Here is a 27,554-nt window from a genome sequence, read left to right as displayed (position 1 = left end):
ATGTTATTTTGATGCCAAAGGAAAAGGCAAAAATGGGGAGACTCATGACCTAATACTGCCTAATACTAAGGGACTGCCAGATCCTTGGGCTTATTTGGAGTGGGTCAGTTCTACCCCTCTCAGTCTCTCAATTTGTACTGCTACAGATAGCAGTGCTGACTGGATATTACAAATGTTATTTTAGAAACACTATCAGTTACTTTGCTGTCTCCACTGTGGTTCACTAACTCTGATTTGCCTCTCTGATCCTGGGGATGGATGGACTGTTCCTGATCCAGCTGTGCTCTTTGAGCCAGACTGCTCTGCTGGCAGAACTCTGCATGGGAACATTTCCTAATTCACTTCAGGCACCGCTGCTGGTGTTACCACAGACCGAGCAGTTTAACTTTTGAAACTGGGAGTTTGGGAAGATGGGACTCAAGCTTTCTTGCTCAAAATACTCTAGTAGGGAACTGCCTGAAATCCTGGACTTCAGAATGAACTTGCATCAGGGCTGAACGAGCAGTGCAGACATCCTAGGCAACAGGATCCCTGTGAGCCTCAAGACAAACTGACCTGTGTTGCAGTGAATGCCCAACTGGGCCTGAAGTCATCACTCACTCCACTGGCTGCAAGAGCAATTGTCACTTGTGCATTGACAAATACACATACGCACAAAAACAGAAAGGACCCCAAAAGCACAAGTTTAAAGCAATAAAACAACATATATTTTCATATACTACCTTGTAAATCAAAGAGTTTGTCTTTGTCTTCTTATTGATATCAGCTCCCAGCAAGAGCAAACATTCAGCCATCACGCTGTTGTACTCAACACATGCTTTTTCCAGCATCGTGTTCTTTAAATCATCATTCTCAGCTATTTTAGCAAAGCATTTACAGCACAGGCTTTGAAACTGAACGGGAAGACAAACAACCAAAGTTAGGTTTAAAAAGCATCAGAGTTGTTCGGATACAGAGCAGTCAAAAGAAAGAAGATACCTGTCGGTCTCGCCGGTCTGTGAAACACAGAGACATCTGGTAGAAAATGACTGTGTCAAACGATTCGTGTACCAGCAGCTTGGCAAAACAAGGTGACAAGCCAAGGATTGACAGGATCGTACGAAACCCCTACAAACACAATAAAAAGTTGGGAGGATTGGTAAGTGCACTGCTAAAAATGTCATTTTGAAGCAAGTCAYGTAATAAAATCAAATGCCAACCAAAAATATGTTCTTAATTTTTTTTGTCTGGCTTTTAAACTCACACTAATTCACAAACTGGAGAGGATGTGAACAGAAGGCAGGAACACCTGGTGTTTCCATGTTCATAAGGCTGTAGGCTCATGCTTGTTTTGTTGACCCACTTATGCAGATATTAAGTGGCATTTAGAAAAGCCAAAATGTGCACAGCAATATCTGGCAATATCCTGCCTGGCAGTGACACATGCACTTGTGATTTCCTGAAAACGTACAGAGGGAACAATTCCCTCCTAAGGATGTGGGAGCCTATCCCACATGTTGCTCCACAGCTCTTGAATTTGCAAAGGAAAAATAGCTAGGCTAAATGAAAATGGTGAAAATGAAAGAGAAATAGAAAATTATCCTGTTATTCTAGAACTCAGGCAGGAAGGGGTGAACTGTGGAAATTATGGAATTCTGCCCAAATCTGATTCAGTCTAAATGACTTTATGTAACTTCCTTATTCCTGCATGTTATTTTCATTTGGTTCTACACTGGTTGCTAAGCTAAACTTAAAAGTGTTGGGAGGAAAAACAGAAGAAGGGAGGTTATGTTGTGATCTTTCCAGATTGGCCTGAATCAGAAGTACTGGAAGTCTGTCAAGAAGCTGATCTCACTGTAAAAAAATGAAGTTGGCAGCAAATGGGGCATTCTCTGCAAGCAGAGGATACAGAACATGAGTAAGGAGACTACTCTTACACATTGAAAAGTAGATGCAAAATCCATCCCTCCGACATAGGATTCCAGGAGAATCCTTCTTAGATACAACATTTACACACAGCTTTGTATCTCGGGGTAATATTAAACTTATTGGTGCTGAAAGGCCTGGGAAGTAGGAAATTACTTTTTTTACAAAATGTGAGCAAAACTACAATGATGATTACCTCAAAAATGCTAATAGATTAACTGAATGCTAGGCTTTGTACCAAGAAGCAACACATACGTGCATCTGGATTTCAGTGACCTCTTTAAATCGCCGCAGAGTGGAAACCAGAACTCCTGCCAGCACGTGCATAGTTGCAATACACAGGCTCCTCCGTGAAATCAAGGCGCCCAGAAGGCTCAAGCCCAAACACTGTATGTCTAGAGGAAAACAAGATTGAGAATGTTGATTATACGGATCTTGAGGGTGGCATAAACACATTAACTGAGCTTATAGCACTAATATTCTAGACTATTATTTGCATGAACTCTGACAGGGCCAGATAAAACCAGCAGGTGGATGAACCTAGGGACTACCCAGTACTGCAGGCTCTTCTGGCAACGTAACCTACAGCACATGCAGTAACAGGGAGTGTGACGGGGTGTGTCCAGCTTCTCTGGTGAATCATTCACATTCCCATCATTGCCATTCAAGCAACACAGTATCCTCTGTACCTTGTTCATCTGGATACATCTGCAGGGTGTGAAGCACAGTGTCAGTAGCTCCTTGCTGGGTTAAAATTTCCAGGGCACCGTTGCACTCAGCTACAGAGGTAAGTAGCTTCAGGCCACACTTCTGAATGTTGGGGTTTCCAATAAACTAACAGAGAAATCAAGATAAAACCAGATCAACAGTCTGTCTTGCTACAGTCACAACAGGAAAGTTGTCTGTTTGTTCTTCTTGAATTATATGAAATTCCAGTTTATGTCACAAAAAAGAATAATAATCACAATTTCATATAGGTTCACTTTTCAACCTTCAGTTTCTCACAACATSCCCAGAGTTTCATCTTTGATGCTGAAATATTGCCTGGCTAGTGTTTTACCATACAGTGTGTTTTTTTTAACTGATTTTCTTTCCTTAATGTTTCATTAAATCATTCAAGTGCAAATCATTTTGCCAGAATAAATCYCGAGGTCAGGAAATGTCCTACAGACACATTACCATTATTTTGTTAATACATTATTTGCTCTGACTTTTACAATAACTGTGAGAGAGACATAGATGCCCTTAACTGCAGATGTCGGCCAAATCTAAAACAGCTGAGACACTGCTAAAAAATATAAATTACCACATCCYGTTCAGCTGTGATCATGTGAACATTTTAATCCTTGTAGCAGGGGGATTTGTTTGAAGGCCATGAAGTTAAACACTTCCCATCATTAGGATCTAAGRCTTATTGGCTGTGCAATTGCCCAGGGCTTTCTCATCATTTCTCTAAGGGGTGCCTTTCCCTTACAGATTCCCCTTCAAAGCACTATGATCATTCTCTTTCTTGTRTTTTTCTTATATAAACTGGTCCATTAAAAAAAGAAATCAAAACTATGCTATATGCCTGAAAAAAATCAGCACTACTTCCATAAATATCCTCTAAAATCACTGTATAAAAGATGATCCAATGTACTCCAGAGGAAAAGAACAAAAAGAAATCCCAGATAATAAATGAAACTGGAGGGTTCAGCTAAGACTAATTCTATCAAATCAACAGCCAAATCACTGTGGAAGTTATAAATCACTGTGAGTGTAAAATAGGGACAAAATTTTTCAAGATAAAGTTTTAATTATACCCTATTCAAAGCAACAAGGACCAAGGCGTGAGCTCCTTCCAGCAAACACTGGCTTTTAATGACTTTCAAGGTAAGTGCAAAAGCAGCATCTCCMACATCTTTGGAAGAACCATTCTGATGTTCGTTCTTTGTACCTGAAACAATAAAAAAAAAAGCTTCTTCAGAAGAGCACATTTAGTATTCCCATGATTAACCCATGATTACAATTAAATTGACTCCCTTTTTTTTTAATATAAATTACTTGGAAGGTCTATTTCTAAACTAGTATTTTCAAAACACTGTGCTAACAGCCTAAGTCCCTCCAGATTTACACTGAACCTTGTGTGTGAAGTGATGATTTCACCATATGTTTGCTCACTGCTCACTATAAAAAGGTAAGACCATGCCAAGGAATTTCACTTAGGGTTCACTGCAATAAATGACTTCCTGGAGCTACAATGGGGGTTTTTGGTGTTCCCAACACCACTTCAGAACGCGCCTTCCTTCTGAAAATGAGAGACTGTAAAAGAGCCATAAACTAATTGCCCTTTTTCCCTTGGCAGCGCTTCAGAGGCCAACACTTACCACAAATGASAAAAGTAGAAGGCAAGCACACATTAAAGAACACACAATATTTTTTTTTCAGATTTAACTTTCTTGTAGCTGTCAGCATTTGCAGGCAAGTGGCATTACTGATAGTAGTATATAGAAATCCTTTAAAAGCCACGTCAGCACCCAATCTGATTACTGTTTTTCTCATGAATGTTTATTCCCTAATTAACCTTCAAATTCCAACATGTTGTGTTCTTCATTTCATTACACTGTAGAAGGACCTGGCTAGAATTTTGACAAAAAATCCTTGTGAACATGTTAAAAATGCATGTCAATTCTCAATTCTACAGTTCATTGAAAGTATTACCACTATAATTCAAAGAAGAGAATGAAACTAGAAAACCTGGAATCATTCTACATGTTAGTCAAGTTATTGGTTTTGAAGTGACCTGTTTTGCATTTGTTCAACAAAAAACTCTTAACAGACACTTGCAAAAAATGTTTGTTTTTTTTTTTTAATTAATACATCCATGTCTATGCTCTCACACTTACAATTTCTAACAAGATACTGGGGAAAAAACAACACATATAGCAGTAAAAGGAAATATGGTTAAAGCTTTTCCTAACTCTATTAATGACATAAAAGGGAAAAAAAAAAATTTTTTTTTTTTCCAATTGAAGATTGCCTTTAAAGAAGGTTTTTTTTTAGGATTTCCTAAGCTAGCTCATCTGGGCTCTGTTTTGCCATGGAAAGTATTTTCTCTCATATATTTGGATTATTGTCGGTATTTTTCGGTGTCAGAGATCCAATTCTGATGTTCCTTCTGAGAGATACTATTAAAAAAAAATTGCATTTGGCAGTACAATAATGTTAATGGAGAAATTATTATCACTTGCTCTCACTAAAGTTTAGATTGAAGGTACTATACCTCATTAAGGCTCCACACTCACTCCCTGTATTCTTTAGTACTAATTATTCAATTACTAAATTATCAGTGATTGAATAAAAGGGATTATCAGCAGTGGTAATTTTGGTCCATTGCCAAGTTTTCCTCCATCTGTATGTTCTTAAAAGAGTTACAGAAGGTTTGTGTTAAATATAGAACTTCAAGTAATTTTGTGAAGTGCCACAAAAGATTGTCTGACTAGGTAAGAAAGACTAAAACCCAGCTTATGTTCTCTGAATTAGTGTAAGATCTCACACAAATTATGTTTTTAGATGACTTACCAGGCATCATAAAGTGTAAAAGGACTCGAAGTGCTTCTAGCTGTACAGAGAGTGATTTTCCATGTTTCTTCATGGCTTTTACAACTTCTGATACAGCTACTGTCATTATATCCAGGTGAGGGAAGCTGCAAATAATATTAATAAAATAAACAGAAAGAATGTATTTCCTTAATTGGCACTGCGTATATTTGATTCTAGCTATAAAATAAAATATGGCCACTTTCTTCTTCATAGCAAATATTTTATCTTCATGTCCTTCCATGAGTGCGGTATATAATTACTTTTATAACTTTATATTTTTATAGTCATTATAATTTTACAATTTACAATAGAAATAATAAAATTATTTCAATTCTAAACCACTGAGAAGTAAACTTTCAATTCAATTCAGAAAAATAACACACAGTACATTATTTCATTCTGGGTGCTTGAATAGTGAGTTCATKTGTTTCACTTCAACTCTAGCACAGATAAATGAAAAGATCCTTAAGCTACTGCTTCACAATTGTCATAAAATACTGATGGACAGATATTCACAAAATAAACAGAAAAATACCACTCACATTAGGTTCTAATCTCGAAGAAAAAGAAAAAAACTAAAATAATATAGCTCAATATAATCAGCTTTCCTAGAAATGAGTAGTCAAAGGCCACTAATTTAGTCTTATGCAATGTTTTTCAATATTTTAATAACGCTATAATATTTTATGAAAAGTTCTGTGACTAAATTTTGAGTCTGTCATGTTTTTCACAAGCAGCTTAGCATGTACCCAGATCTTAGGAAAATCTCAGAATGGTCGAGGTTGGAAGGGACCTCCAGAGATCGTCTAGTCCAACCTTYCTGCTCMMGCAGGSACACCTAKAGCACGKGGCACAGGGCGGCATCCAGGCGCCTTTGGAAGATCTCCAGAGAAGGAGACTCCACAGCCTCCCTGGGCAGCCTGTGCCAGGGCTCTGGCACCCTCACACCAAACAAGTTCTTCCCAACATGCAGAGGGAACTGCCTGGGTTTCAGCTTGGACCCATTGCCCCTTGTCCTGTCACTGGCCACCACTGAGAAGAGTTTGGCCCCTTTCTTGCTAGTTTCTCCCCTCAGGTATTTGTACATATTGATCAGGTCCCCTCTCAGTCTTCTCTTCTCCAGGCTAAACAGGCCCAGCTCACTCAGTCTTTCCTCATAGAACAGATGCTCCAGTCCCTTAATCATTCTTCTCACTCTCCACTGGACCTTCTCGAGAAGCTCCACATGCCTTGTGTACCGGAAAGAGGGCCAGGATCCCCTTCCTCAGCTTGCTGGCAACACTCCTCCTGATGMAGGCCAGGATCCCGTTGGCTTTCTTGACCAGAAGGGCACTGCTGACTCATGGTTAACTTCYTGTCAACCAGGATTCCAAAATCCCTCTCCATAGAGCTCCTTCCCAGGACCATGACCTCGTTTCCAGGTCAACCTCTAATCTGTGCTGGTGCCTGGGGTTATTCCTCCCCAAGGGCAGGACCCTGCACTTGTCCTTGTTGAACCTCAGGAGGTTCCTCTTTGCCCAACTCTCCAGCCTGTCAAGGTCCCCCTGAAAGGYAGCACAGCCCTCTGGAGCGACGGCCACTCCACCCAGCTTGGTACCATGTGCAACCTTGCTCAGGATGCACTCAGAGCCACCGTTCAAATCACTGATGAACAGATCGAASAGCACTGGGCCCAGTACTGACCCCTGGGGGACACCACTGGCCACAGACCTCCAACTGGACTCGGCCCCATTTATCACCACTCTCTGAGCTCTGCCATCCAGCCAGTTCTCAATTCACCTCACTGTCCACCTGTCCAGTTCACACTTTCGGAGCTTCTCTATGAGGATGTTACGGGAGGTTGTGTCAAAGTCTTGCTGAAGTCAAGGYAGGCAACATCCCCAGCTCTTCCCTTGTCCATCCAGTCAATCATCCCATTGTAGAAGGCTATCAGGTTCGTCAAACATGACYTCCCCTTRGTGAATCCATGCTGACTACTCCTCATCACCTCCTTCTCCTTCATATGCCTAGAGATGCTCTCTAGGATCATCTTTCCAGGGACGGGGGTGAGGCTGACCGGCCTGTAGTTGCTCGGCTCCTCCTTCTGGCCCTTTTTGAAGACYGGAGTGATGTTGGTTCCTTCCAGTCCTCYGGCAACWYCCCTGCTCTCYAGGACCTCTCAAAGATGATGGAGAGMGGCTGAGCAATAACCTCSKCCARTTCCCTCAGCACYCTTGGGTGYATCCCATCCCRGCCCATAGATTTATGGGTGGCCAGTTTGCCTAAATAACCCCTAAGCAAATTCTCCTCACCGAGAGGAAGTTGTTCCTCTCTCCTGATTCTCCCCCTTATATCCAGGCTCTGTAGTTCATGGGGACCAGTCTCAGCAGCAAAGACAGAAGTAAAGAAGGCATTTAGTAACTCTGCCTTCTCTGCATCCTTGGTTACCAAGGGCCCCTCCCCATGAGGCAGTGGCCTAACATTTTCCCTAGTCTTCCTCTTGCTGCTGATGCATTTATAGAAGCCCTTCCTGTTGTCTCAGACATCTCTTGCTAACTCCAATTTCAGATGGGCCTTGGCCTTCTTTGTTGCATCCCTGCATTCTCTGACAAGGTTCCTATATTCTTCCCAAGTGGTCTGGCCCTTCTTCCACATTATGTACATGCTCTTTTCCTCATTTCCTCAACAGCTCCTTCCCCATCCAGGCAGGGGATCACACAGGAAAAGGTTGATCATACTTGGCAAGACACTTGGAATCACATTTCCAGCCTGTAGACTGATATTTATGAGTCACGAGTTAGTTCTTCGTTGAATTTGCTAGAATATTTGCAAAAGCCAAAACAAATGTAATAGTAACATAATGTTATTTTAAGTGAAATGGTCAATAATTTAAACTGTCAATAATTTAAATGTAACTGATTACAGCACTGAATCTCAAGTGAAAGTGTCTCAAGTTTGACGTGAAAGTGTGTGCTTTCAGTTTAAGAAAAGTCATATATTTGATGTATTGATATATTTTATTGATATATTTTATTGATATATTTTACCTTCCTTGGAAAACGTGATTGAGGATCCTGCAGGCACCTTCAGCCACCTCAGGACAATGTGGATATTTCCTCATTATGTCCAAAACATTCATGTGTATTCCTTTAGCCAAAAGTGTCTTCCTAATATTTACTACAACACAAAATACCAAGAAATAGCAACATAAGCTACAGTTTATATATTTTAAAAATTATTTCATATTTTTTATAAAGYTTAATGTTTAAATATACATAAACATATACACACATAAATATATATTCATGCACACACACACMTATATACTAATACATTGGCCTAATAATAAACAAAGATTTGTTCCAGTTTTTCATTTTATCTCTGTTCTTAAAAACAACAGAACTGCTGATTCTTTTCTGTTTTTTGATTTTTTTTCACCAAACATATATGCTAAGAAGTATGTATTAGAATGGGAAAAGGCTTCAGCAGAAGTTGACTTGATTTTGTGTAGTTTAAACATTTAAAACCTCTGTTTGTATAGTTTATCCTAAAACACTGAAGTCCCTGAAGTGCATAATAAGTTTAAATGTATCTATTATTTTTACTTATATGAAGTTAATGTAAAAGAAGAGGATTGCACTCTTTTATTTAAAAAAAACATTCTTTTAACTTTTTTTATGCATTGCACTCTATTACTAGGTAGGACAGTGAGAACTTTGTAACTTTCAAAMACCTAAAATCTTCCAAAATGATATTTTCTTATTTTTTTGAAGTTAATATGGTCAGATGCCTGATATGATGTTAATCCTTTCTATATATTTTAAGTCCATTTAATTTTAATTCAAACACCCTAGCTGTAACATGTTGGAGCTATAACTGTACTCCATAGAGCTCAGAATACTACACGAGAATACTCTAAAAATATTGTGTGTGATTCTGTGAACTACCACCAATTCTTGTGATTGYCAATTCAGTCTATCCATCTCAAATYGTTTTTTAGTAAATATTATAGTGCCACTGAGTTTTATTATATTTTGCTTTATATATACTATTCATTTATACTAACTATAATGCTTTCTCACCTAAGGAATGGCATTTAACTGCTAGTGTTTATCTTCCTATCTAGCCAGTGGTTTTCAATTTGCAGTTTATAAACCACCTGAGGTCCTTAATCATTTCAAAGGGCTCTGGGAGAGGTATTTAAGAAAAGGCGGCCAACTGTCAGTTKGTTTAAGGAGTCTATACAGGAGTCCACAACTCCACTAAAAACCTTTGAGGGGTGTGCAAATTAAAATAAAAAAAACAGGGAACCAGGTCAGGGACACAATGAGGACCAAAAGCAATCTTTGAAAACTGTTATGCATATGCTTAACTCTCTACAAATGATTTGATCCTCTGAAGTCAACAGGACAGCTCAAATTTCCTATATTAAGCAAGAAAATAATATTTGTCAGGCTGTAATCCACACTCACGTGAGTTCCAACGAGTTCTGCTCTTGCTGAAATTCAATCACAGTGATAAATATTTAAACAAGCATACAAAGAGAACTCTTTTCATGTCTCCTCCAAAACAGAGCAATTGCAAAACATGAGCTAGCAAAGAGCTCTTTACTTCRGATACTCTCTTTGATACTTGCTAACAACACTTTTTTCTGAGCATGGGATTGACTTCCTATTAAATGTGACTGCATAATATTTTAACCATAGGGAATACGGTGCTAATAAAGTGGCATGTTTTTAATAGGCTCTAATATTTCAGCAATAACCTTCTTGGTTATTCCTTGGAACAGGAAAGAGGAGATAATTCAACTCCCTTACCATTTTGTTGCGACAAGACGGCCAAGGCACTAGCAGCTGCCTGAAACACTTCTTTGGAAGAGGAATGCATCAGCATGGAGAGCATCACTTCTCTGTCTATTGGGAACCTTTCACAAAGAGAGCCAAATCACTGCACAGTGACTGTACGATGGCAGTTACTTCACACCCGTAGTTCACTTTCCTAAAAAGCACTAAAGTAATTAAATAAGCAACATAATTAAATTTTCACTTGGCTTCTAGCATTTTTTCATAGCATGACCCAATAGAGAGCCCTTTGCGAACTGTGTGTATTAAGCCTGTTCCCAATCCCTTTGGAATCACACCTTCAGGGGACCTGAGGTCCCGAAAAGAACAGAGAGCAGAGTTATCAAGCTCTAAGAAAGAGTTCAAATGAAATTGTTTTATTCATGCCTAAATTCTTCCTGCTGAGGCAGCACTCATACTACTATATCCTGCCAGCTGATCTGTGGGGAAATGAGCATCACTTTTCCTTACACTACAAGATGTCTTAATCTTCACTACTTTACCTACTCTAAGAGTAACCTAAGAGGATTTTTTTTTTGTGAACTAAGCTTATTAGACTATGTGATGTCTTCATATTAAAACTCTCAGAATTTTGTCTGAGTCAAGGTTAWCCTGCTTTTCATGGAAGATACTTCTGTGAGTGTTGGTGATGGCRGACATGCCCTTCCTGATGTATTAGAAAGGAAATGAAGATAATTGAAACATGAGACCTCACAKAGCCTAATAATAGTTTTTCTTTTYTTTTTTTSTTATTTTTAAAAATMTAGTGCAAGGTATTAATACTGACTGATTTTCTCCATCTCCAATCTTCTCATGAAGGTTGCGCTGATACAGAAACAGATTTTTCAAAGCCCAACATGCAGCCTCCTAAATTTAAAATATGAAGAAACAAAAATACTATGAAAATATATCTTTGGAATATAAAAAAATATATTTTTAAGAAATTTTAAATAATTTCATTATTTTCAGACTTTGCATATCCATTGAGAAATTCTCACCAGTACATCAGTGTTTTTTCGGTGCTGTTCCAATGCTTTGTAACAGGCTTCCAACCAGCACAATTTTTCTTCCTCCTCCTCCTCTTTTTTTTCCTCTAAGTCTCGGTTTAAGAATATTGTTTCAGCTTGAAATATAAAATATTTAMAAAAAAAAWTCTTAATRTGAAAATAAAACATGTATGATTTAACATTCTCTTAATCATGGAGATGATGACACTGCCTAGGTGGGAAAATCAGCTGAAGACTATTTTTTCAAAATAAATGGAGTGTGAATTAGTCTTTTCAGGGAAGAAGAAGCCTTTTCGTATAAACTCTGCAATAGATCTGAATAGTTTCTTTAAGATTATGAAAGGATTAAAAAAATGTGATAATGTAGCAAATTAGGTAGTTACAGATCAATCAGTACTTATCCTCTGAAAGGCCCCCACATATTTTTTATTTCTAATGTATTTGTATACAGAATACTATAGATGCAAAATGTAACTGTGGATCATTTGTGCAAAACACTCAATACAGCATCATCCTCACTCTGAAGCAGCACCATTAAAAAAAAATAAATGCAAATTGGTGACAGTTGCTAAGCCAGAAATACTTAGCTCCAGCAAGGGCAGTAATTCAGAAGATATCATTTGTTTGATTCAGAAGATATCATACTTGTGATTTTCAGCATTTAAAAAAAAAAAGTAAGGTATTAACATTAATGTGTCATCTGAAGTTTACCAAAATGTAGGCCAGGTTCTAAAATCTATTTTTTTGGAACTTTACATCACATTTCTACTGAGTTCCGTCTGAAACAATTTCCCAAACTCTTAAAAGAATCATGTCTTCTGTTTGTGCCTAGCTAGTTAACTTCTCTTTCAAACTAGTACCTTTAGGATACTCAAGAAAAAGTTCAAATCTTAAAATTCATTACAGAACTCAAACACAAGCACTGCTTTGAAATACCTACAAACTGTCACAGCGTGATGAATGCTGTCATCCTCAGACACACAATCCCAGCATGAAACTAGCATTGCTGTCCCTAGAGATAATACATTAAGCAGGGATTATTCAATATCTGCCTGTGAAGAAACAAGTTGGTTTATTAGGATCCCTGCACCGGCTCTGAACAAGGTGAAGTTGATGCTGGGTATGTGGTATGAACAGACATGTCACAGTAAAAAAAGGAAGTGGTAAAAATTTGGGAAATCACYAGAATAAAAACATTCATCTGTCCATTTATTTGTTTATGCAGTTAGGAAGGAATTTACTCACTGAGAAGAGCTAAACAAGTGAGAGCTGCAGCCTGTAACTTGGCATTTTCAGAATATGTTTCAACAGCCTTCACAATGACTTCTGGAACCTTATGCAATACTAGGATATTGAAAAAATTTCCTGGAAATAGATAAAATGTTAAATGAATATAAATATACTTCTCAACCTTTATACACTTATCTTGCATGTATAAATTCCTCAGTACACAAATCATTAACTTTATCTGTAATAGATATTAGATTTGCTATGACATGACCTAACAATATTTTATCTGTAAAAAAAAAAAAAAAAGGTCAAGGAAAAAAAAATGGGATTAAGTTTTTGGATTTCTTTTTCTCCCTTCTCCTAAAATATGCAGAAAAACCCTGGAGAAGAAAGCATAAAAAATAGAGGTTTAGTGCAAAATTAAGTGTTCACTGCTGTCAAGAAAACAAGGACACAGTCAGTGCTTCATTTGCAGACTTCTTGTCAGGAAGTAAATGGAGTCTGGATCTTGAATTCCTGCAAGGATATGACTGATCCTATGAGGGAAGTGGTTTAACCCTGTTTTACCTGCTGTTTTTCTGCTTCTCTCTCATTATATCAAAGTCACCACTACAAATATGGAGTACATATATTTTGGAACAGTAGAATCATCTTTTGATGATAAATATATTTAAAGCAAAAATTTTTACCACAGCATGTGCAGTGTTTTATACTGTAGGGTGAATATAAGGAATATTGCAAAAAGCCAGTAAATGAAAACAGCTTCCTCATTTGTTGCGGAAACAAATGTTGGACAGAAAATAATATTGCAGCACTTATTTCGTAAAGCAGTTTCATAGCTATATTTTCTAAACWGATACTCATTAATCATAATCAAATTAATCTATTCATTAATTTGCTTCATTAGCAAAAATCAGGCTCACATTAGCAACATGAAAGGGCAAATTACAATCTGTATCTACATCTCTCAAAGGGATAAAAAGGTAAGAAAATGAGAAATCTAAGGTGTATTATACCTAGGCATGAAAAATACAATTTCCTGCATGAGCAAAGCTAGTCTCCTTTTTTTCCCTCAATTCTGGTCTTGGGACAGTGACTAAACTGAGTGTCCAGGTCTTTCACTGAAAGGTAAGCACCTCTCACAGCATTTAACCATTCAACCCTACCAATGCAACTCAATAGAGCACCTAAGAGCACCTTGCTTTAAGGCAAGTCCTTTGCAGGTTCATTATTTATTTGCAATCTTGCCTTTAACACCATCACAAATGTAACTGGACATAATATTTTTTTCTCCTTAGCCTGTAGTAGAGTGGTTACAGAGCACACAGAAGTATTTCATAGGAACTGTGGCCAAGTGTTACATGGATATGTCCACATCGTCAGAAACACGGAGCGGTGTCAGCACACTCCCCTGATAATCAACTGGAACAATAATTCTCTTGTTGGCAGTAATTCCAGATCCTATACAGTTAAAGCAATGTAAATACGACTATAAACAACTTGGAGAACTTACCCAATGTAAGTTTCTGCAACAAGCAGCAACTCACTTCCTGAACTGATTCACTGTTGGGAAAATTTGTCATGGTTTCCACTATAACATTGTAGCAGCGAACGTTTCCAGACATGAGCACTTCAACATTGCTGGCTGAAGAAAGGAAGAGAAACAAAAACTGCCATTAAGAAAAAGGACATGGTGACTGAGTTCTACTAGCTGACTTAAATACATTAAGGGAGGAAAAGGGGCCTATGCTTCAGTTTTGCCTTTGTGGCTTGTAAGAAAGGCGACATTTTTCCCCAGTACTGCCATAGAAGACAATCACAGCTACTGATACATGAGAATAACTCAGCAAGTTCAAATCCATACCAGCATTTAYGGATTTGCAACATGAACCACCTCACAGATCTTTTTTATAAATTTTCTTCTCATTTTTCTTAAATGTGAACTAAATGTATTACAAATACTAATTCAAATGCATTAATTCAGTCTCTAATACCACTGAGATCAATGAAATATTTCAGGTATGCCAGTAATACTTAAGCAAATCAAGTATTTCCATTTGCAAGGCAAACAGATATGGAAAAGCATGAAACATGTTGACCTCCCTTTATTTAAGTATGTTTGCTCTCTCTGACATTTTTCTACTTCTTGAGGGGACAAGTTAAAAAGTTATTTCTCTGGACTCAAATTAATACTGCCATATGCATACTGTATAGTGAGAGTATGGATATATTAATCTAATGCTCCTGCAATATTCTGCAAATCATCACAGACTCTGTATTTACCTCTTACTATGAAGGCTAGATACAAAAGCCAATAAAATATTCACATGAGTTAGTAAAAAGAGTGAATGCATCATTAACTACTGAGCCCAAAGACCCTGCATACAGTAATTTAAGACAAATCAGCATCATGGTAGTTAAAAACTATTATAATAGTTTTTGGTAACAGTATCCAACTAATATATATTAATATTTTTATTAATAATCAATATACATACACTATATTAATATATAGATTATCTAAATATATACTTAATATTTTATACTATAGAATTACAATCATTTTGATAATAGTATACTAGTTKAGAGTATAATATAAAATAAGAACCAAAATACCTTGAGAAAAAAAAAACTCCAAAGAATGAATGGAGTCTCCAAGGGAGTCAGGATTACTCTCTAAGACCTATTCTGATCTTTGCTAYGAACTTTCTTAATTGGCTTTTCAACAATTTAGATCTTCTGTATACAAAGTAAGGGGAACATCATGACTTTCTTGTTAAAGATAATTTCTCCTTTTAAAGCAGCAAAAGATCTTCAAAGTAATATACCTCTGAACACTAAATAAAACTAATGACATCCAGTAAGCTTAAAAAGTTAGTTCTGACAGAGGGGTATATCTGAAGCATTCTACTTGTTAGTGAAGGAAAGTATTTCTTTTTCTAATGTCTTAAAATGAGAGTAAATTATTGACTATGTGAACTTGCAGTGAATGACTTCCCTGCAGTGTCTTTAAAGAAATAAATGTTCTTATGAGCATTATCGGATGTCACAGCATAAGAATATAAGCACTAACAAGACTGTGTTTCAATCTTCCATATCTGAAATGAGAGCACTAACTACCAAGCAAATTCCTACTTCGGATACAAATACTGACAAGTTTTCGTTATGTCCTCCTCTTGGAGCTGTTACACATTGTCATAGTAACTACTTTTTAAAAGAGTATTTAAAATCTGGCATTCTTTTCCTTAGAAAATGGCAGCAACTCTTGGGTTAAGGTCAATTTATTTCTGGCTTGAGGATTATTTATTTAACATAAACCAAACCAGCTGGAAGTTTGAGAAAGAAAGTAAGAAAAACTGCCTCATAGAAAGTGGGAAACGGCAGTTCAGTTCCTATTTCGTGGCACGAGCTGAGCCAGCAGGGCTCCTATAGAGCTCGCCAGACCTATGAGACAGGGTTCATGGGGATTTGCTTCCGCCAARAGCAGAACAACAATATGGATCTTACAGAAGAGAAGGAGGGTTCTGCTTGCTGAAACTGTGACCACCAGCAAGAAGACAACTACAGATGCCTTTATGTCTAAGACCACATAAGCAGGTCAACAACTTGACACAGATCATCAAGGACAAAAGTCAGAACCTGATTTTGCCCAGGCAGTTGCTATGAGAGGACAAGACACACTGAGGAGGTGCACAAGGCATCAGACCACCAGGAGGCTCTGGGTCAAACGCACTGGCAACAGCCACCAAGCAGGGACAGAGTCTTGAATCCACACACCAGCCTTGACCATTGCACTTGCATGGACTACTCTCCGCGGGGGAAAAGCCTCTGCCAACAGCGTCGACCCTTACCTCTTTCTTTTTGCCTTTTTCAAGCAAAAGAGCCCCAAAAAAGCAGAGCAAGGATTTGCACTTTTACCTCTGTAACCTTCACGAAGATCAGAGTCACATAACTGATGCAGAATAAAGTCCCTCTCTGTTTTTAAGATTCATCCTCATCAGAATGGCAGAATATGAAAATTTCCCATGAAAAAAACACAAACCAGTATTTCCCAAAGACCAAGTAGTAGTCTGCAACTCCCAACGAGTCTCATTGCAAGACTGCTCCCTCTGCCAAAACGTATCCCTACATTTTGCAGCATTGCCTCCAATTTGTCTTGAGAGAGGCTTGAAATTCTTTTCATAATCATAGAAAAGTTATCACAGACTGAGAAAGCTGATGCGAGCTATAGGAAGTGAGCAATTGAAAATGACTTCCAATAATGCACTTACATGGACCAGCTAAGGAATGTAATGAATAAAGTGCAGGAAGAATCATCTCTTCTTTATCTGGAAATTCTTTAAATACTTTCAATATGGTCATATGATCTTTGCTTTCAATAAATTCAGTCAGCTGCTCTTCTGGAACTAAATTGAAAAGCAAGACAGACACAGTACAGCTTTGAGGAAATAATTCATATTCTGGTGCAATCCAAAAAAAGACAATAGTTTTCATAAAGTCTCTTTATATTTATTTTCTGTTTCACAGTAAGATACTATCCACATCTATCTCCTTCCACAGTTAAGACTCTCTTCCTTAAAAAATTAGTTGTTCTATAGAAGTCTTTCTCTAGCCTATGTATTACATAGCCAAATTATAACATTTATGGCTTCTGTGTATATTAAGATATAAAAAGATGTAATGTGGTCTTCTTCATTGAATGAACATCAAACATTTCTCACTAAGAGGGCATACAAATGAAGGAAAGGCTAAGAATATGGTGGACACAATTTGATGGAGTTCTGTTCTGCATGTTGCATGATTTTATTTCATTTTCAGCTTCCTTTGATATGGAGCCCTTTCCATAAAGACTGAAGTCATGCTTTAACAACATTTTAGCTTTACAGTAATAATAAGCTTAATTTTTTCCATCCTTCCTCCCTGTCATTTGGGATGTCACAACTGTTTGTGTGGCTGCGCAGGTAATCAGACAAAGGAAACGATGTAAGTTAAAAAGGAGCCCAAAATTTTGCATGTTAAGCAGAATGATTTCCTGAATCTGGTTCATGATAAGACTAGGTAGACATTCATGTTAGTGTAGCTGAGAAGCTTGCTTAGAGTCAGAAAAGAAGATGCCTGTGGCAGCTTGGGTACCTGTTACGTTAGCCCGACCATCAAGAAGGCGACAAGCAGGTCTGCACGCTCAACAGTCTACAGATCTGGAAAAAGCTTGCACAAAAAATCTAAGCATCTTATACCCTGGTGGATACTGAAGAAAAAATATAGCAGGGCAAAAGTATTTATGGAGAGCGGAAGAGGGGAAGCAAAGCAGAAGATAACTCCAGGAACAGATGTATGCAACTTAGACTTGGAAATGAAGCAGCAGGAAACGGTGCCAAGCAGAACACAAGTGAAGAATTGGAGGCTGCAGCAAGGAAGGCAGTTGGCTTGCTGGGAGTGCTAGCATTTCCCCATGTTTATGTGAAGCAAGAAACTTCAGTGCAAAGCAAGGCTGCTACAACAGGATTTCTGCCCGTCACACACACAGTTCCTGAAAATGCTATAGAAATTCAATATATGGTGGTTCCATTCTTCAGAAGAAACATAGGAATGTTGTTCAGATCCATACTTGCATTTTTCTGCAGTGTCAGGACCAAAAGCTGTCATTTTTTTTTTTAAATGTGAACATTTTTGCTCAACTCAGACTCGCTCATACCTTATTGGCAACAGTAAAATTTACCAGCCTCTAAATAATAACCTTTTTTTTTCTTTCAAGAAGAAAAATCAAATGTTACTCCCCTGCTTCAGTGTTACTGACTAACGTTGAATCCCATCTTCTTGGCTAACTATTGGAGATAGAAACGCAATTGGAGATATTGGAGATAGAAAATTCTATTGGAGATAGAAATGCAAATATATTTTGATTTTTAAAAGATTCATAATGCCCTATTTTTAGATAATTTCTGATATGACTTGGAAACCCTATTTTATGCTAACTCATTTGAAGACCAAGATACACAAACAGAATTTGGAATGCAAAGTATTCATTCTTTGCAATTAGACATCTGCAGTCTCCTCCCAGCCTACGCATTTTTTTTAACTAAATAACTGCAAAATATAAATACCTTTCTCAAAAAGCTTGTGTAATGCTTTACATCCATGCTGCTGGATCTCTTCATTTTTAGGGAAGGTCTGCATGGCATTAAATACCAAGGAAAACACATCCACCTCATCCTCCAAGAGCAAGAAGGCAATTACATCTGAAGAGCAGAAGAGATTACATGTCGCAGTGATGGAGGCTCAACATTTACAGTGAAACACTGTACTTAACTATTAATATYCTGTACTTAACCATTAAGATTCTGTACTTAACCATTAGGATTCTGAATCATTAAAACAGACAACGAAATAGCAGGAACCATCCTCTGAGGGTCGCCTGTAGCAGAAGCTTGGGCAGCCAGCTTAGCTTTAACTACCTAAAGTCAAGTCTAATCCTTAGTTTGCACAGAATACAATGGAATACATTTCTAATTTAACAGTAGTATCTTCCTGTGTTATATGCTACCTGGAGTCAAAGTATCAGAATATCTCCCTTATAGTCTCTAATTTCATCGGAAGATCAAGAAACTCAGTATAGCGCAGAATGGTCTCAGTACCTGGTAAGATCCGGTCTCTGCAGGGCAGACTAATAGAGATAAATTAGGGAAGCTGCATTTTCAGAATTACTAACCTGTACTAAAAGAAGCAAGTCAGAATGCCACCAAGTTTACATTCCAATATGAAAAAAATAAGGCCTTACTTTATTTATTTAACTGTAAGGCAAGTAATTGTGTCTATGCTAATAACAAGTTGACATAAATAATTGGTCATGTTCTTCACAGCCTTGCAGTTTGGGAAAACATTTCTAATGAGGTAAAAGAGGCACAAAATATACTGTTTGGGTACAAAATGACCTTACAGGAACAAAAGAGAGAAAACTCAGGTCCACTATGTACAATCAYACACTTTACACCACAATTCTGTCTTTCAAAAGCTTAGACAAAAGTAGGAAAGTAAAACATACCATACCTGACATGAGGAGTAGATTTAATGCTTTCAGCCCTATTGCTGAGAGATTTACATTTCCTTTGTGGATTGTAAGCGTTTTAAGAATCTGCCTAAAATTAAAAATATATATATATATTTATACAGTGGCTAATGAAATGGCTACATTTATAAAGTTCCAGCAAACATTTACTTAAAAATAGAAATGCTTAAATAAAATAAGCAAAAGTCTTTAAATTACTTTTTCGTTCTTACTCTCGATTCATTTTCTCAAGCTTTTCTTTCAGATCGTGCTTTTTCATACAACTGTAGAACTTTTTTATATACTTCAGGACAGTTTTTACAGTTTATAAAAATAATGAATTATCTTACTTTAAATTGTACTTTTATTTAACTTTTCCTTAGGTATGTATTTGGTTCTACAGGAGACACGTCTCACTGAGGATGGACGTCCTGTGCAGGGAGAGGGCAGGTGTGGAATGTAGCTCTGGACAGTAGGGKCTTGTTGCCTGTGCAGGGAGGGAGGTCACAGTCATGGATCAAGGGGCTGCTGCACCAGAAAGGGCAGTTTCCCWGTAAAGAACCTGAGCAGCATCTTGCAGAACTCTGTCCTACCAAAGTTACTGCCATTGAGCCTTATGTGATGCTGGACAAATCACTTAAAAGAAATTCTTGCCAGACTGTGAAATGAATATTCCTTATTTCTTGGGTGATCCAGCTTGAGGCCCATGGATATTGCCCTCTGAAATGCTGCCACCAGTGCCAAAGCTGAAATTTTCAATATAAAAAAAGCCACTTTAAGTTAAATGTTCTGTGAGATCTGCACACATTTCAAACTGAATCTGGAATCAGCTGATAATTTTAACATCATTTTTTTCTTCAGATTACCATCTATAAAGCAACGGCCAAATATCCATAACATCTCATTAAACAAAGGTTTTGAGTGCTCTAGACAATAGTGATGATGACTGAGAAAAGTTCAGAAGAAAATTAATAAGCCAGTTTTCACAGAGCATATGAATAATGGAGAGTAAAAAATGCAGTGGGTCACACAGTAAATGATGATGATGACACACAATATCAGTGGGCACTGGCTTTGCACTGAATGAAACATGGGTCTCAAAATGCAGAAAAAACACCCATGATCATGTAATTAAAAACTTAATAAAAATGTATCAGCCCCCTCAAAAGATGACATTTTTGATTTTCATGACTTGGGAGAACTTAACTTTGCACTCTTAGCATCTTCAAATGCAGGGGTCCTTGTATGGATGATATCAAGTAAAAATATACTGAGTGTGCAATAATTTGCAATAATATATAATCATGATATTTCTTAAAAAAATAAAAGCTCTCAAGAGTTTCATTCAGATTTTACTCCCCATTTCTGGCAATGATGTTTTGTATCTCTGTGCAATTTCTTGTCTTCCTCCTTTCAATCTCTCCTTTGTTGTAGCACTAATGTCAAAGCTGTGACAATCAAAGCACGCAGAAGAGACAAAGTCAGATGGGAGACATAATAGCCTTTATCTTTTGCAAGACAGGAGATTGCCAATTTTTTTCCAACTATATCATTCTAATATGAGATAGTCTGTTCATGTGAACTCTGCTTTGCTTATATCCTTAACTGCTTATGTCTACAAAACTGCTACTGAAAWCTGAAAGCTTGTATGCTTTAAGCATACAGCATTTTATAGAGGGTGAAGCGCCAATATATGAATGACCCCATCTGGCTCCCTACTCGACAGGGTAAATAACCACACACTAAGACACATTTTATATAAAGAGGAAATTCCCTGTCTATGCCCTCCCCTTTCAAGCATAATCAAGGGGAAGTGAAACCTTTAAAACCTTATCTCCTGTATGGGAATCTAACGTAACAGATTACGAAACATCTACATAAGCCGCTCTGAGCCGTARAAAAAATGCAAATACACTGAATTTCCTTCCCTTTTCCTCAGAGTGACAGTGGTTTTTAAAATTATTTACTACGCTATCAGTCAAAACATCTATATCAATACCAAACCACTGTTTGTAAGTATGAGTGTAATGTGGTGAAGCTGGCTCGCATTTGAGAAAAAAAGTAAATTTCTAGCTAAGATACCTGTTCTCCTAAAATATACAGCTACATGATACAAGTAGAAATCTCTTGCAAATAAAATGACACTTTCTTCTCTATCATAACCATTTTCTGCCCGGCTACCAACTCAGCATGTGTTCAATAGCSTGTAGATGCACCACATGTACTTGTTCTTCCCACCTACAAAGAACTTCAGACACAATTTAGCTGCTTTGCTCTATCCTTGGGACTGACAGTAATTTTACAGCTACTCTACCACTAAAACCAAGACTGCCCCCAGCAAAGAAACCTGCCAAGACATTAGTCAGACCTACATGGTTGGCTGCAATTAGTAGTGGGGAGGAAGAGCAGACAGCCGTGTTAGCATCTGATTTGCTCATTCACTCCCTGTAGCAAAGTTCAGCTTGAAAATAGTACTCTGTTCAAATGCTCACGCTGCACAGGCTCAGGGGATGCCATGGGAAAGCTCATCCCAACGCGCTTTTCCTGGGACCCTTTTTAGTCAATGGAGAAACAAGTATGTCCTGATTGCAATTTCTTTATGGCTAAACTAAGAAATAGATGGAATGAAAGATACTCTGGAGGTGATAGTGTCTATTGACTTTAAAGGTGGTTGAGGGTACCCACTAAAATACTTATTCTTTAGACAGCTAAGATTAGGTGTGATGAATAACACTCCTGGGGATTTACACTATTTTTAGGCTTGTGGATATAAGGCACMAGATGTGGAATGAAAGCACAAAAGAAACTCCAAACAATACTACATCTGTGCAGTAAAGCAGAAGTCCTGCTCAAGCACAACACAGGGACAGAATCACTGAGCTTGTCAGAGAGCACTGCAGAGCATCTCATCCCACCTCCCTGCTCTACGCAGGGCCAATTACTTTGCTCAGGGCCACATTCAAGAGTTTCTCGTATCTCCAAGGACTGAGATTTCACTCCCTGTCCAGGCAACCTGCTTAAGTGTTTGAGCAGCTTCACAGTGAAGTTATTTTCTTTTTTATAAGCTTAAGTGTTATTTCTTGTATTTCAGTTTACACCTATTGCCTCTTGTCCTGTCACTGGACAACAAYGAGAAGAGTCCGGCTCCATTTCCTTTACTCCCTCCATCAGGTATCAACAAAGAGTAATGAGATCCCTCATTGTGTGAGTCTTCTTTTCTCAAGGTGAAWAAAACAACCAAAAATTTTTAACCCTTTACAAGCTCATGTAGTAACTTAATATGCTGTCTTTCATTGCATATATATGCTGTCATGATACCCAAGCATTGTGGACTGCTCTTTACATACAATATACTTACTGGTGAACACCCAATACTTCCCAGTCCTTTCCAACATCCTTAGGAGTTAAGTTCTGTAGAGTACTGGGACAAATTTCTATTAATTTACACAGAAGTGACCAACTCGCCTGTAAAATAAAAATACAGCTCTTTTAATTCCGTTTGAAACTTAAATGTCTTCTAATGTTCTTGCCTTTTGAAAGTTTTAATTTTTACCTAAATAGGGCCAATGAGTTAGCACTAGACAATACAAAGGACATTAAGATATTARAAGACAGAGATAAAACAGATGCTAATGATCTAACCATTAACAGAGGTTAATGATCCTCAATGCAGTGCTTGTAGGAACACATCACCTCAAAATACTTCAGCATTGCTTGAGGCTACAGGACATGGGTAACACATTCAAGAGAGATGTCAACAGCGAGAAAAGTAATATGTGATCCACAGCATGTCATCAAGGGCCAGGGAAGACCACATATCACTGCAGTGTAATAACAGTTGCTCCAGCTTTAYTGAAGAACAGCTACTGCCACAAGATTTTGCTGCAAATTATAAGGGGAYAGATTTTTAAGGCTGCCTAATGATTTAGTGGGCATGATAAAATTAAACAATCATATACATACACACTATATACCATATCCTGGTCATCAACCCTCAATTCYGTCTGCTTTAAAAACTTAACAAAAACTGTGAAAGTCTTGAGATCACAAAGAATAAAAGATAAACTACTGTCAACAACAAAAAAATTATTAATAACTACTTGCTCTAGCCTATAAAATTGTCTTTATTTTCACAAATCTATAAATAACTACAAAASTGAAAAAGGCCCCTTGTTCTTAAATGTTGGAGAAATCTGTATTCCTCCTCCCTGCTCCCCCTCCATAACACTGCAGCAATGCTCTTTATTATTAATAAAGTCTGTTAGGTCTTTGACATGCAGGCTGGCAAAAGTGAAGGAGCGTTAGTGAGGATAATCACAGTAAGCAAAATCTGTACAAAGAATTAAATGATGAGCAAAAAAACAAAACAAAACACTGTTTCCAAAGACAGGAAGTGAACTAAGAAAAGTCAAGGGTAAAGATAAAAAAGATTTTACAAAAAGGAATTAAGACAAAACATAAAAATTTCCCTGGTTGCATAAATAAAAAGAGAACAAATGAAGTGGAAGTTGGCCAGCGTGCAGTAAGTTGGGGTTAGAACAGAAGGTAACCTAGAAGTGTGCAATTATATCAGTTTTAGCAAAGGTATCATGACAGGACAGCCAGCAGCAACAGGAACGTAAATGGCTACCTCCAAAGCACTTAACTGCAGCGTTCACCGAAACTGCACGACCTCTAATCCTGCACTYGGAAAGACTAGATACGTGAAACTGCAAGTCTGGCAGCGTAGCGCTTTCCCACAGGAACAGCACAGACCAGTAACCTGACATCTTTCATGATAACTTTGTTGAGTCTATGTAATAAACATCTTGCAGCCATCTGAGGACTAGAATTCTGCTTCTGTTTTTCACACACTTGGTCGCTGGGACTCCGTTCACGCTAACTTCAGCAGCTCTCCTTAAATGTGCAGAGCCAAATGTTCCACCCAATTATTCCCTTAATARCAGAAGCAGGGCTTCACCAAAAGGCAGTTTCCATGCTCTTCTTTTTCCTGAACAGCAGAGAAAGCTACAAACCAACAAGCATATACTATGGGCATCTGGGGAGATTAGACTGGACCGTGCACTTCGGTCTTACCGAACACAGGTACAAAGAAAGGAACAGGTCTTAGAAAGGAACAAACCTCCTCAAGATTGGTGTACAGAGTTGCCTTATTATCCATATTCTAAGGAAACCACAATTCATTAGTGAAAGGCTAATAAAAAAAATACTTCACTGCAAAAGAAGAAATAAAATCCAGTGCTGGGAAGTGTGAGCATAGAGAGGCCATTCTTTATAGGGGTAACTGCTGTTACTATGGGTTGCCATAAATTAAAAATAATGTTAGCCACATCCCTTATAGGTGGTTGTGAATGTGCTGCATAGATGAAGTCTGGTGTGGGGGGAAAGTGGAGAAAACTGAACAGAGCCAGTGGGACCCTCTGCTTCTTGGAGTGGATTTATGCACTTTCAAGGGTGGTGATGATTTTATTTGTTTCTTTATTTCCAGGAAGGCAGGTGAGGGTTGGGGTGTCGGTGGGAGCTGAGCATCGTGCCAGGCTTGTGGCACTGCAGCACAACCGCAGCGCGCCAGGCTGAGGGATGGGGCGTAAGGCACGAGGGAGGCAAAGAGGTGTACATTTCAAAACCCCATCGCAAAGACACTGYAGCATCTATTACTTAGCAAAGGTTGTATTCTGAAAGTCCTACGGCATTGTTCGCTCTTGTAAAATTTAGAATTTGATGAAAATTAGCTTAAGAGCTTCAGAAAAGTGTTTCTTCCACTAAAAGGGTTATGAAAAAWTTATTTATATTGTACATTTTCATCTGGGTTGTTGTAACTCCAGGTTTTTGACMAACATTTACAAGACCTGTGGATGCAGAGAAGAGCAAAGCAAACATRTGACCTGCAGATATGAGGCCTATTTTACAATACCAAAACTAGAGCCTGAGATTACAGACAGCTTAATAATAATAACAGAAGAAAGCAAAGGTCTGTTAAATATCAGAGAGCATAAAGATTATAGCAAAAAAAGAAATAAWAAAAAAAAAGATGTTACAGTCAAACCTAGTCCCTTACRCAGGAACAGTTGGTGGCAGCGCTGAAACCCAGTGGCTGTTGGATCAGCCCCTTCTCATTTCTAGCATGCAGTGAATTTATATTGCATTAGCTCACACCTTCCGCACGAGACAACAGAGTTCTGCTGACTGCTCTTCACTGAACTATAGACAGGCTTTGCTTCACACTTTCTGAGCTGCTACAATCACTGCCAGGCAGTAASTGCAGAAAGAAACTACTATATTTACTTAAAAATATCTATTTTACTTTACAGTATTATTGACTTTCCAGTCCAGGACCTTCTTTCTTGTAAAGAAGTTTGCAAGGTTTGTAGCAACAGCACAAGATGCTTTGTAACCGGAAAAGCAGAGGGAAAGGCAGTTCTTGGTTCAGCTACCGAGCCTGCTAGGTTGATCTTCTTCTAATTTTATTACAATGCCAAAAGAAGAAGAGGCAACTGGCTGATTTTCCAATCTGTTCAACAAAAATTGTTTAGCAGTAAAATGGAATTGCACCGGGATCATGACTAAATTGTTCTTCCTATGCCATAAAGTAAGACTTAATGTATTTTTGTGAACTGTAAATGAATCACAGCACATGAAGCAAGCAAGCACAGTTTACTATTTAATAKATTGTGGATTTTGTAAACACTGTAACAGAAAGTGAAGGCAGATCTGCCTATGGCATTTAATGAGGAATAGGATTTGAGCTTTGCACTGGTTGAGAAGTTGACACTCCTGTCCAGYGTAGTACATAAAGGTACTCCAAAACTGATGGACGGTGAAACAGCAAAGGCAGGCAGGCAGAAGAGTAAAACTTACTTCAAAAATCTGCATTACTTAATTAAATTATTCTGCGTAAGAGGCRTTTTAATGTTGCTACATGAAAATTAAGCAATCACTTTCTTCTTTTCGCACTTCTGAGACTCCCACAGCCACTTCACACCTGCCTGTGGTCAGGCCTCATGCCRTTCTCCCCGTCTAAACCCCTGTGCACTCATTTCATAAGTTGTCAAATACATAACGTGTTTCATCCCCCAAAATGATGATGCATCCTTCTGCATTTCTTAGGGACCTGATAAACGACTAGTAAGTCAAAACTTCAAACTCTGCACAGATACTTTGGCATTTGAAAGAAATTTGAGAAGGCTGTTACCAGTATAACCATTACACACTGCAGGCAAGAGCATGATTTAATATTTTAATCCGAATTGCATGTCTGTGACCTCTAGCTAAGGTCTACTTGCTAAAGAAATACACTCTTAACTAATGTTATTATTCAGGAGGCTTTTACGATGTAATTCATGGTKTGCTTCCTAGAGAATAAAGAGATGCCGAAACGTGGCAGTCGCASGAACCTGTTCAATAAAGAGGCCGGAGAGCCGCCCAGAGAGCTGCAGGTTATAAACACGCTCCGAGCCCAGCAGAGCCACAATTTACCACGTGCGGCCGGGAAGGGGCTGCCTCGTGCGGCGGCCCCGGCACGAGCGACGTGGGCACCGGCTGCTCCCGCGCCCAAAGCCGCGTTTTCCCCSCAAAAGCCCCGCGGCGGGCGGGGCTCGCCCTGAGGAGAGCGCTGAGAGACGCCTGAGCTCCCACCGTTCCGCTGCAGGAGGGATTAAAAACGCCACAAATAAAAAGCGAGGAGGGGAAAAAAAAAGGCCCAGGAGAAACTTTTACCTCAGGAACGGCCGGCGGGGCCTACGCGGAGCCCGGAGGGCGCCGGCCCCGGCCCCGCCGCCGCTGCGAGGGCCGCGCTCCCCGCGCCCGCCCTACCTGCTGCACGGCCGCCGCTCCCGCGTACAGCTCGGCCACCAGCAGCACGGGCTCGTGGACGCTCCTGCCGCCGAAGAGCTCCGGGGCTGCGGGGCGAGAGCCGCGTTAGCGCCGGCGGCCGCGGGGGGCGGCGGGGGGCCGCGGGGGCGCCGC

General features: G+C 38.7%; 1 protein-coding gene across 1 annotated transcript in view; it reads right to left on the bottom strand.

Annotated features, from left to right (window-relative positions):
* The window catches only part of LRRK2 (leucine rich repeat kinase 2), a gene marked incomplete at its 5' end in the record, with an annotated part of 59,993 nt that extends 32,499 nt beyond the window's left edge, over window positions 1-27,494 (bottom strand). Inside the window, 17 exons of the mRNA XM_026046384.1 lie at window positions 723-893; window positions 979-1,107; window positions 2,161-2,300; window positions 2,595-2,739; window positions 3,708-3,841; window positions 5,467-5,591; window positions 8,514-8,643; window positions 10,284-10,390; window positions 11,095-11,174; window positions 11,306-11,430; window positions 12,560-12,679; window positions 14,058-14,189; window positions 16,816-16,950; window positions 18,649-18,783; window positions 19,592-19,680; window positions 22,948-23,054; window positions 27,402-27,494. Coding sequence (XP_025902169.1) covers window positions 723-893; window positions 979-1,107; window positions 2,161-2,300; window positions 2,595-2,739; window positions 3,708-3,841; window positions 5,467-5,591; window positions 8,514-8,643; window positions 10,284-10,390; window positions 11,095-11,174; window positions 11,306-11,430; window positions 12,560-12,679; window positions 14,058-14,189; window positions 16,816-16,950; window positions 18,649-18,783; window positions 19,592-19,680; window positions 22,948-23,054; window positions 27,402-27,494 — 2,097 coding nt within the window. The remainder of the gene's footprint in view (window positions 1-722; window positions 894-978; window positions 1,108-2,160; window positions 2,301-2,594; window positions 2,740-3,707; window positions 3,842-5,466; window positions 5,592-8,513; window positions 8,644-10,283; window positions 10,391-11,094; window positions 11,175-11,305; window positions 11,431-12,559; window positions 12,680-14,057; window positions 14,190-16,815; window positions 16,951-18,648; window positions 18,784-19,591; window positions 19,681-22,947; window positions 23,055-27,401) is intronic.
* Between the last annotated feature and the right edge of the window lie 60 nt (window positions 27,495-27,554).

This window comes from Nothoprocta perdicaria, unplaced genomic scaffold, assembly GCF_003342845.1.
Source record: "Nothoprocta perdicaria isolate Ctin4 unplaced genomic scaffold, notPer1 scaffold_44, whole genome shotgun sequence".
NCBI lineage: Eukaryota > Metazoa > Chordata > Aves > Tinamiformes > Tinamidae > Nothoprocta > Nothoprocta perdicaria.
The sequence above is the reverse complement of the archived record's forward strand: the minus strand, read 5'-3'. Positions and strand labels throughout refer to the sequence as shown.